Below are 12,000 nucleotides of genomic sequence, written 5' to 3'. Positions count from 1 at the left end.
GCATGCTACAAAACACTATACCAATCATTGAATGCAGCTACTATCCACAGCCCGCAGAGGCACCTTGCAGACAGTCAGTATTCTCCGTATTTGTGTCAATGTTAAAAAGTTGGTAACGTCCCCATATAACTTGCATGATTTTAAAAGGCAAATGAATTGTTCAGTGCATCTCTTGAGCTCATCAGAAAGATGTATTTAGCAAGTTCCGTGATCTCCAAGAAATTTATCACTATAAATAAAGACCATCAAAACATTAAAAACTCAACATGCATTCCAATAAAATCCGTAGTTGCTACTGAAGCATGTAGTGAATATGAACAACTGATCTCATACTCGCCATTGCAGAAAACAGACCCGCAGTAAAGATGGACCAATTATTAAATTAAGTTCTAGTCTCATTCACAAGGAACATTCCAAATGCTGCGGAGCACGGAACAATTTCTAAATGTCGCAAAAATTAAGCCGTTGAGTACCCTATAGGCAAACCAAATACCTGGAAAAACGCACAAATAGGACTTCACACGCAAAAAACAACTGGACGTAGAATCATAAAGTTTGCAAGGCCAATCCAGTCTCGTACATTGTAGGATAAAGATCGCACCAATTCCATTTACAGAGGGGAGAATTACACGATAATTTGAAAAAAATCGTCATTAAATGTAGCTTGAAGCCTTTGATCATCCACACAGCCTGCATGCAAATTTTAAGAAGTTGGCCATTCTCCAAATTTCTCTTTTTATTTTGCATCTATTTCAGAAAATGCGTAGAAGTTGGCAGTGCCCCCAGTTTAGTTTTGCAACATTTTAAGAAGTAGCCATTCTCCAAATTTCTCTTTTTACTTTGCATCTATTTCAGAAAATGCTTAGAAGTTGGCAGTGCCCCCAGTTTAGTTTTGCAACATTTTAAGAAGTTGGCCATTCTCCAAATTTCTCTTTTTATTTTGCATCTATTTCAGAAAATGCGTAGAAGTTGGCAGTGCCCCCACTTTAGTTTAAGTGATTTTTAAAGGTGAATGATCTAAACCAATGAAATTTACACAGTGCATCTTTTAAGCTCAAATGGGATTTACTTTTAAGTTTAATAGTCTCTATGCAACTTAGCACAACTCTAAATCTGAAGACCATCATTCTAAGTCGCAGCTAAAGCATTCAGAAGCTCAGCATGTATTTTATTACAAAATCCCTGTACTTCCTCCACCACCAGTGAATATGAACTACAAAAACCAAAATCTCGGTGAAGAAGGAACCATCTATAAAAAAAAAATATGTTCAAGTCACTCAACAAGAAAACATTTGAAGTGCTGCCACAAGCAAAAGATCAATTTATGTATGTTGCAAAAATTAAACCGTTGTGTACACATGCAACCAAGTACTTGATAACACACTCCTGAAACATAAGACTTACCGTGCAAAATAGACATGCATGCAACGAATACTTGAAAACACGCTCTTGACAAAAAAGACTTGTGTGTTAGTAGAAATATGTGGTGTTAAAAGTCCATTCTGTTCTCGAACATTGTAGGAAAGGATAGCACAATTGCATTTAGACATCATTATTTACAAATAGAGAGGATAATACAACCACTCGTAATCAAGAACCTCTGGTGTCAGACGGTTAGCATTGACCATTAAATTTGCTGAAATGCTCACCTATCTCACATACTTGGCACAAGGGAACAATGTTACCTCGAGGTAAATAAAAATGGCAACTACTATAGAGAAAATAGATGGCGGTATTTTACACTGGCCTGTTTTAACTGTTACAGATGAAGCATTTTAAGGTTCCCTTGCTTGCTTTAAGATGACTGGCATTTAGCATCCAAGCCTGTATATTTCAGAGCGACACAGAAGTACAATGCTTTCCCAATTATCTTCTCTCTACGCTCAAGGATTTTTCTCAAAAATTACAGGCTTTCCTAACATCTACATCAGTATCATAGGTGTTGGTATTGCTGCTAATGTGAGCTCCAAAATTGGTATTGGAACACATTCCTCTATTTAAAGTCATGCATAACCATTATCACAACAAACTATTTGCACCAGACCAGATCACAAGGCTGAAACACTTGAGAAAAAAAATCGCATTTAGGCCAAGTGGTGTCAAGATCAGGCAAGCACACCACATACATTCTTACAAACGCCTTTTAATTGTCCTGTCAGTGCCACTGACGAAAAGCTAGTTAAATCATATGCCCTTCATACTCCATGGAAATCATCAATCAAGTATAGCAAAACTTGAAGATAATCTGCCGACGGTTTCAAGCATCTACACTGGCTGCAGGTAAAGTTGATTCCTGAAGCTCGGAGAGAGAATGCTTCGATGTTTCTCTGGTTGTTGGTTGCTCATCTGAACATCCTTGCAGTTTGGCATGCTTTTGAGGAGTCATTTTCTCAACCTCTTCTCGAGTATAGATGAAAATCTTGCGCACAATGCTACAGAACTCCCTGTTTTGATACAAGAGAACCTCCATTAGAAAATGAGAAACCACTCATCATACCAAATAACAATTAAACATTATCAAATACTCAAAAGATAAAACACAAAAAAACCAGATTTTATTATAACACTCACTGCCATGGATCATCACCAACAAGCATCATATCTCCTTCATTATCCGTGTACACAACCTGCCAACCTTTGCTAGGATTCCGTAGTTCCCCTTCAATGTTGAACATGCGTTCAAGCTCACAAATTAATTCCTCGTAACCTTCAAACTTAGTAAGGTCAACAGCCCTTCCAAGAGCTATTCCCTGCTTATGCACCTGCGTGAAAATACAAGTGGTGTCAAGCAATCAGGTATGGCTGGCTAAATAGAATTCCAATGGATCCAACTAGTTAAGGACTGGCAATCTATATGTGCAAACATAGAAATACCTTAGTACAGCTCCTGGTGGGGTTGCCGTGCTGTTTGACTTGAGTTTCTTTTGATAGCTTTTGCAAAGGTTTCTCCTGATCACAGCTTACTGCAGGTGGCTCATATTTGATTGCCTTTGGTGGATCTGAAACCTGGTCAGGCTCAGCAATATGAACCTCCTTTGATCTCAGGGCATTACACAACTGCAAATCCTCCACGGCAACAGACCCCATGGTTGTCGTTGGGGTCACTTCATCTGGTGTAATATTATCAATTAACTGAAAACCGAACAACTTGTAATTACTGACAGAATCTACTCTCTTATCTCTTGGTAATTCCCAAGTAGGGGTGCTAGACTGTGATGTATCTGTCAGATTGCTGGACTGTATTTTTCCAACCGTAATTCCATTCCCTGAGGCTGGTTCTTCTGAACCCTCTATCTCAGGAGGTACATAAGACATAAACCAGCTTCCAGGAGATTCTCCCACTGCAAGGTTTGAACAGCGTGGAGAGCCATTCATCCCAACATGTCTTAGAGATCCAAAGTGCCTCTGGGTTGACATGGGAGAAGTAACAGAAAGTTTTAGATCTGACTCATTCATCATGCTGCTGGAAAAAGGAATTGGCCATGCATTTGATAACTGTAGTTTTATTGTCGATGCATCCAATGCTCCAGTCTCGTGATCCTGAAACATCTTCATGGGAAGATTAACATGACGAGTATTTTCAGCATTCTGACTTAGAGATCCTTCGCCATGTCCTTGGAGACCACCAAAAGAATCTGAAAATGCAGGTTCAAGCCTATGGATCACCATCCAATTTTCGGACCCTGTTGGTAGCTTTTGAGAGGCTAGACCACCAGAGTCTAGTTTAGCATCGTTCAGTTTTGCTCCCCACAAGATAGGCTTTTGAATGCTTTCCACCTCACTGTCTCCGCCCGTTTTCATGTCTTGACCTTGCAGTGTCAGCGGATACCGGAGCACTGTGGTGGAGTCAACTGAGGTTCTACATGAACCTACGAAACAACCAGGCATGAGATATAGTTGTGCAGTGCATTCATCAATATAAACTAACATATCACAAAATCAATACAAATGTATACCTAGCATGTCTGTGGATGTAGGCAACACATGTGTTCGAGGTCTCTTGTTCCTAGGTACTGGCTGAGGGTTTAGGGCAGGAGGTGCCACAAACGGCTCTATTTCCCAAGGAGAAACTCTATCTGGTCGTGGAATTGCACAGGTTTCATCCCATTGCACCTGTGATTGACAATACAATTAGTGCCAGAAAACACCACAAAGTAAACATTAAGAACCATGCAGTAAATAAGTGCCAGAAACGACAAAATAACTGCCAGAAACTACGAAGTAAATATTAAACACCATGGAGCAAGTTACTCATCCAGTCTACTTTTTCATCCTGTCCATTGGATAATATATTATTTCCATCCAACGAACGGCCAAAGGGTTGGCTTACTGCATGCTGCTTGGTATTTGCCATATCTGCCAAAACTATACTATGTTTTCTATATCCATTAAAAAAAAACAAAAAGATGCCATAAAAAAGTACCTTCAGAGATCTCCACTTTGAAGATGGCCATCTGGAAGGATCAATGTCACCTATTCCAATTATAGTTCCAGTAAACCTGCAAAACACAAGAAGGTTGCAAGGTCAATATTTGGGCATTTTCTCCAGGCTACTAGTAGTTCTTAGAAGGTCAGTGTTGTAGGTTTTCATCGGACTAGACTACTAGCATTTCTTATACCACTGTAAACATAATAATACCTCCTTTCTGGGGCCTCCTCACCCTCGAACCTCATCTTAAATCTCATTCCAACTGAAAGGTTGCTATTCACAGCCTCCATATATTTATCATAAGGAATAATGAACTCTGATTGGCTTGTCCTGCATTCATTACATAAAGAGCATAGATATCAGGACCTGAAAATAAAGCAGCTTAATACAATACATGCCTCTCTTTTAAACATACACATGGTGGTCAAGGGGGGAGGTGACATCTATTGTTCTTTACATAGGAGATCGTAGCATACAAGTCAGATCTTTAACAGTAACTGCATGACAAGACAAGTTCATACAAGAGTGCAGACCACGACTGTTTTGTGATCGAACAATGAAAATAATACAAAGACCAGCTGAAATAACGGCAGGTATTGCACAACAAAGACTAAGTGCAAAAGTATGGAATGATTGTTTTGCCATAAAACAGAGCATAATAAGACCTGAAATAACAACATCTATAGCAACGAACAGTCTTAACCTTAACCACATACGCTACCTTGGTTTATAATAAACAGTAAACATGGTCCGAGTTGTAACTGCATGAGATGCAGTAGCAATGACACCTAAATGCATGCTGTGACTAGATATGACTGATGATGGCATATTACTTTGCTGTCTCATAACTCGCCTCACCCCCACCCGCAATTCTGAATTTTCACCCCTGAAAATCATCAAATACAGGTGTTAGTTCATTTAAAGCATTCAACCTGAGATCGAATATCAATTTACATTTGTTAACATAAAGGGTATCAAAGATATTATTGGTTATATAACCAACCTCAGAAAAATAAATGCATCGCCTGCAACTAGTCTTTTTGCACTAACAAAGACACTCCAGCCTGTTGTTAACAAGTGCCTTCTAGGCTGACCTGCCATTTCCAACACCTATCATTAGTAACCTATCGTCTCCATGAATGTTGAAGAGAGTCGAAGAGAGAGCGCCAAATCAAGGTTCCACAAATTAACATCAAAAAACTTCTAACTCAACAAACCCTCAAAAGGGAGGGATGGATGTTGCATTAAAACCCCGCAAACCCTCACGACTCTTAGGAAACTCAAAAACACACATAAATGAAAACCAAACGACCAACAAAGTCGCACCCACCTCGAAAGATATGTCGGAAGCGCCATTCTGTTCCATGAAGATCTTTGGCGACCAACTCCTGCGTTGGGGGCTGCTGGGACATGTCCTGCACATAAAAAGAAAACACAAGTAAAATAAACACTATTTTCTAAAAACCCTCATTGAAAACTATGGAGTAGTGGCTCAAGCAAGAACAACAAACCAGAGGTGGAAGACACTCATCAGCATGCCTCCTGAGAACGGAGAAGCCCCCGTGAGTGCTTGTATCTGAAGCAGTAAGAGTCTTGCAGAACGAATGCACATTCTTCTTCGGTTTTGACAGAGAGGGAGGACCCGCATCACTGCACGTCTCATTTTGCTGCCATCAAACACAGATCATCAGGCTCAACGTTGCTCCTCAAAAATGAAACTACACCCGAGATCTAGTTATTCGATGTATTTTCAACCACAGTTATCAAAAATCCTACCTCAGCTTCTGGGAGCAGAGTAATCTGCGCATACACTTCGTCCGTCTCTTGTTCAGCCTACCATAAACACCAAATAAAGCCATAAGCTCAAAAGGCGAACATCCTCAAAGCTGTTATAGCAACCCCTAAAGGAATTTTTCTGGTTTTTGTTACTATAAATGCATATATAGGCCATATTTACTGGTGTCAAAATAAGGCTGCGTGAAAGCATAGATCAGCATACCTTCAACTGAAGATTGATGACGCGACAAAGGATCCTGGGCATTAGATTGTACAAGGGCATTTGCTGATCAGCACCCTGGTTTGTTGATGCTTCAACCTGCAAATTCAACCAACCACTCTAAATCTTCGAATGTTTCGATTCTAAAACGCCTACCCACCCCAAAATCACTCAATACACTGGCAAGACTGTAAAAAGAAGCCATCCATCAAGATAAACCCTTCAAGCAGTAGCCTAGAGATACCTGTTCCATGTGCCCCTGGGGAAAGTAGAACACTCTTTCCCCAACGCGGGGGACTGTGACCAGAGGACCAGCACAGGCATGCCACAGCTCTTCATAAAGATCTGCATCGTTACCTGCATCGAATCCTGCCATGATCAACAAGAAGAAACAAAACACAATCGTTCTTAGATTTACTATACCCGAAACCCCATGGACCATTTGGGTATTTAACAAATCTTGTCACTACTTGATAAAACTGGAAAACATGATCTGGGTACTTGAGAAAACTAGAGAACATCGTCTGGATACTCGATAGAACTCCAGAACTCAAGTGGGTGTGTTGGGATTCGAAGCAGCAGAAGAACAATTAAAAGACAGCAAAACCAAGTGATCTCCCAAAACACTCACCCATATGCTGCTGTTCTCCCCCAACAAAATTAGCCATGGGTGACCTGAAATTATCCGTGTAATCCATTCACTGCTGCAGACTGGTTTTCTCCCAAAATTAAAGACCACAAATTTTGCTAATGCTCTAAGTCGAGAACTAACCCATCTATGTCCGGATGAATAGAAATTGGAATTTCGGGGCAAGAATGCGCCAAAATCTGAGATAAAACTGGCGAAACGCTTGCTCTCCAAAAGCAAAACCAACCAAACCAAGCAAAGCCGCCCACTACTTCACGTCCTCCACGACTCCACAACGAAAAACCCCCCAAACTCTTCGGGATGAGACCACGTACGTGCCTCCTCAAATTCGAACCCACGACCCCCACCACCACCACAATCCCGACCACCACCACCACCGCAACCTGTTCACCTAGAAAATTCCTGAGAACCGACCCAACAATTCAACTTTCCTCTTTCTAACTCCCACGACAAAGAAAGAAGGGAATAGAAGATCAAGAAGAAGAGAGAAGAAAGCATCCCCCCGCCTGCTATTAAAACCATCTCCTGTGCTGTTAACCGCAGTTGAACTCTTAACTCAGCGACCAAGTCAACACGTAGAGTTGAGTTACTCAGCCATACGTTCCCTGCCGGCGACCGAGTATCTCGGCCGGTTTTGTGGCAAAATCCGGCGCGCAATTTGGGCGTGAACGCCCTGCAGGCCGGCCGGGCAGCGTTCTGTAAGGCAAGGCGGCTGGCATTTAATGTTCGCCCGTATAACGTCGTTGTTGGATGCCGGCGCCGTTAGACGACGGCGCCTTGGGAGCCGAACTGACGGACTGCCGGCCTGCCGGGACTGGACTGACCTGACCGGCTTCCATCATTTCCCGGCAGGAAATAAAAAACTTATCCTCCCTTTTTTTTAATTATTTTTATTTCCGTTATCTCCAATTTTCCGTCTGGATTAATAAATGCGTCAATGCAGAATCTGCATGTCTACCGTGCGGCAGGCAGCGCTGTTGGCCCATGTAATTCCGGCAGACTGTCAGTTAAATTTACCGCGGATTAAAAGGCAAGAACTGATATCTGGCGTGTGTGGAATCAAATTTCGATTTTTGCTGTCCCCGATAACGTTGGGGAAACATAAAGCAATTTTGAGTGTCTGGGCCCCTCTCCTTCCATTCTTGCCTGTCATTTTGTGCTTCACTCGTCTTAATCGGAACTTTGCTTGGGCTCTCTATTACAGGGCGTGCGTGGGATAATAAACCCTGTAATAAAGTTTATTCGAACGTCTTTTTTTCTTAAATTTAATAGAACATAGTCTTATATCTGGTTTTATACCGTCTGAAAACTTAACATAATCTAGTTGTTAAATTAGCAGTGGATAGCTGTTTTATACCGTCTGAAAACTTAACATAATCTAGTTGTTAAATTAGCAGTGGATAGCTATGATTGGCTCGCTGTTATTTGTTATCGGCAAATACAGTTATCATCGACTGTTATCTACTAATGCAGACTGACTCATCACATCTAGTTCATATTTATATATTGTATTTTTGGTATTATTTACGGATGCAGATTGATTAGTCACTGCTAGTTCACATCTATACATTGCATTTTCTGATTAGTCACTGCTAGTTCACATCTATACATTGCATTTTCTGGTGCAATCTACGAACTCAGACTGATCACATCTACTTCACATCTATACATTACGAATACAGATTGACTCATCACATCTAGTTCACATCTATACATTACGAATACAGATTCACTCATCACATCTAGTTTACATCTATACATTACGAATACAGATTGCCTCGTCACATCTAGTTCACATCTATACATTGCATTTTCTCGCTATCTATCAATACAGATTGACTCATCACATCTAGTTCACATCTATACATTGCATTTTCCGGGTTTTTTTTTAAAAGTGAAATTTCAAAAAAAAAATGAAAACATTTTAATATGAATAAAATTATAAATCATTTTTATTTTTAGCTCAATATAGATATTTTTAAAAGCTCTCAAAAAATTTAATATAGATTTTCACAGAGAATAATAAGTATCTAGCTATAGAATATTAAATATTCGCTTTGAATGTGTAAGTGTTTATCCATTAAATGTTCTGCATATCTGAGTGCATTGCATTTAATATTTTACATGCTTTGTGTACCTTGATATATGTTAGAGCATGTATAGCATTTAATGCTTTATAGTTAAGTGTTTATTTTCTTTTCATTTATTTTTATTTTTAATATGCACTGTAAATTTTGAACGCATATATTATTCAATTAAAGCATATATAACATTTAATGCTTTATGGTTAAGTGTTCATTTTCTTCTAATTTATTTTAGTGTGGACTGTAAAGGTGTCATATAATTGTTCTAATTTATTTTAGTGTGAACTTTAAAGGTGTCGTATAATTGTTATACTTTTTGGGGTTTTGGGTTGTAATTTAATGAAACAATTTTTTTTGTTAGATTTTGATTTTTTGTTATTTAAAATGTATTTTTGAATTCATTGTCTTGAAATATTTGGGGCACTTAATAATAGAGGATTGAGAACTCAAACTTGTGATTCCACCAAATTCAACCAAAAAATGTAACAAGAAAAGTTCCTAAAATAAACTACAACAATTTGAAATTTAACACATACATTATCCACTTCAATTAGAATAAAATTAAAATTATTTAATATACATATTAATCAATTTAAAAGTTAAACGACCTCCTGACCTCCTGTGTGTCCATACCTCTTTGCACCCTTGTAATGTACCAACAAATAGGTAATATATGGATAATTCCCATATTATTAAGAAGTGGGTATGTTTTAGCTCATACTAGTGTTATTTAATTATATTAAGAGGTTTTGTATTTTTATTAGGTGGGTTTTTAGCTAAAGTAGTTAAGTGTTATTCTATGATAAATTATTAACACTTGGTCGAATAAGAGGTGTTTCATTATGTGATCCAAGTTCAAGTTACAAGTGCATTAATAAGTGTGCCTTGTAGGTTGTCACAATTAGCTTGAGAGACAATAATATTGCATCTCAAATGTAGAAAAATATAATGATTCTTAGTTATAAGCGACTCGGGTAGAGATAGAGATGGTCAGAGAAGGGGACTAGGGGAGGATATTTCTTCACCCAATATTAGTTAACATCTAATGATGCTAATGCATATTACATAATAGAATTAGATCAACATATCATCTTTCTCCATAATAAAGGGATAGGTAAAATTAGTATGGTTGTAGGGAGTTGGGTTTGATAACTGAACCTCTCCTTAATGACCTCGGTCAGTGATCAATTTCTCTAGATGTAGAAATAATGTTATATGTATGTATGTATAAGCACTGAGATTACCCATTCATATTTGAGTACTAATTTGGTTTTAAAATACTATATTGAATCAATTTATTTCTAATATCACCTCAATGTTATGCATAGACATTACACATCTCCTCTATGCCAGCACATAGATTCTCATGAAAACTATTTAGTTTTGGATCAACTTTGATTCTCACAAAAATTATTTTGTTTTCGATCAACGTTATCTTACATTATTTATTTTGGATAACTTTAACTTACATTGTATTTAAAAATCTTATGTCGGTGTCATTTTATTTTATTGTGGTTTATGAATTGTACTTGCCACGTAAGTTACACTACTTCCCAAGATAGGCTAACTTTATGTCATTATCTGATAATTGTATCTAGAAAGGTTTAGAAAGTTTTATTATGAGGGAAGACGATGAGTGCATTTTGCATGATTATTGTGGTCTAAAAATTGTATTCATGTATATTAGGCTTCCCATGGTAGGTCAACTTCTATTATGGTCTAGAAATTATATTTTCAAAGTTTAATTATGACATAAGTTAATTATGCTAAACAAACACATTCTACATATTTTTACTAAAAGGCCTAAAGCGACATGTCTCGAGAAATTGACATTTTGTTATGTTTCCTAAGGTGACTTGGTTTAGCTAAGCAACCTATTAAAAGATATTAGGGTTATGTTATATGATTTAGAGTAAATTAAATGGTTGGAAAATCATGATCTAACAATTGTGCTTGAGTGTTTCGATTTCTCTAGATGTAGAAATAATGTTATATGTATGTATGTATAAGCACTGAGATTACCCATTCATATTTGAGTACTAATTTGGTTTTAAAATACTATATTGGATCAATTTATTTCTAATATCACCTCAATGTTATGCATGGACATTACACATCTCCTCTATACCAGCACATAGATTCTCATGAAAACTATTTAGTTTTGGATCAACTTTGATTCTCACAAAAATTATTTTGTTTTCGATCAACGTTATCTTACATTATTTATTTTGGATAACTTTAACTTACATTGTATTTAAAAATCTTATGTCAGTGTCATTTTATTTTATTTTGGTTTATGAATTGTACTTGCCACGTAAGTTACACTACTTCCCAAGATAGGCTAACTTTATGTCATTATCTGATAATTGTATCTAGAAAGGTTTAGAAAGTTTTATTAGGAGGGAAGATGATGAGTGCATTTTGCACGATTATTGTGGTCTAAAAATTGTAGTCATGTATATTAGGCTTCCCAGGGTAGGTCAACATTCTATTCTGGTCTAGAAATTATATTTTCAAAGTTTAATTATGAGGTAAGTTAATTATGCTAAACAAACACATTCTACATATTTTTACTAAAAGGCCTAAAGCGACATGTCTCGAGAAATTGACATTGTGTTATGTTTCCTAAGGTGACTTGGTTGAGCTAAGCAACCTATTATAAGATATTAAGGTTATGTTATATGATTTAGACTAAATTAAATGGTTGGAAAATCATGATCTAACAATCATACTCTTAATTGTGCTTGAGTGTTCCGATTTAGCAGTTATGTAGTGTTTTTTATTTAGTAATTATAGTCACCATGTTTAATCTTATGTTAATTCATATTTAATTTTATCCCTA

The 12,000-nt window shown here is 37.6% G+C and overlaps 1 protein-coding gene across 2 annotated transcripts; it reads right to left on the bottom strand.

The window, feature by feature from the left end:
* Window positions 1-1,587: 1,587 nt before the first annotated feature.
* LOC149184630 (auxin response factor 1-like) lies at window positions 1,588-7,537 on the bottom strand. Of its 2 annotated transcripts, none has more exons than XM_089417631.1 (14): window positions 7,057-7,537; window positions 6,670-6,794; window positions 6,429-6,524; window positions 6,206-6,262; window positions 5,941-6,096; window positions 5,760-5,844; window positions 5,433-5,523; window positions 5,151-5,315; window positions 4,640-4,759; window positions 4,424-4,499; window positions 3,957-4,113; window positions 2,875-3,869; window positions 2,572-2,762; window positions 1,588-2,444 (listed from the first exon to the last, which is right to left on the bottom strand). In XM_089417631.1, exons 1-14 carry the CDS (start codon window positions 7,121-7,123, stop codon window positions 2,258-2,260), a joined length of 2,568 nt encoding a protein of 855 aa, XP_089273757.1. In that variant the 5' UTR covers window positions 7,124-7,537; the 3' UTR covers window positions 1,588-2,257. The 2 variants fall into 2 exon arrangements, with proteins under 2 accessions (XP_089273757.1, XP_089273758.1); XM_089417632.1 differs by having other exon boundaries at window positions 6,670-6,782.
* Between the last annotated feature and the right edge of the window lie 4,463 nt (window positions 7,538-12,000).

This window comes from Pinus tabuliformis, chromosome 3_2 (assembly GCF_031772625.1).
Source record: "Pinus tabuliformis cultivar Carrire ecotype Pingquan chromosome 3_2, CPIR1, whole genome shotgun sequence".
Taxonomy (NCBI): Eukaryota; Viridiplantae; Streptophyta; class Pinopsida; order Pinales; family Pinaceae; genus Pinus; species Pinus tabuliformis.
The sequence above is the reverse complement of the archived record's forward strand: the minus strand, read 5'-3'. Positions and strand labels throughout refer to the sequence as shown.

Coding starts and splice junctions, on each gene's coding strand:
- LOC149184630 (XM_089417631.1), bottom strand. CDS start 7,123: ATGGATTACACGGATAATTTCAGGTCACCCATGGCTAATTTTGTTGGG. Junction 5,316..5,432: donor GATGCATTTATTTTTCTGAG/GTTGGTTATATA, acceptor GATGATTTTCAG/GGGTGAAAATTCAGAATTGC. Junction 4,114..4,423: donor CAAAGTGGAGATCTCTGAAG/GTACTTTTTTAT, acceptor TGTCAATCACAG/GTGCAATGGGATGAAACCTG.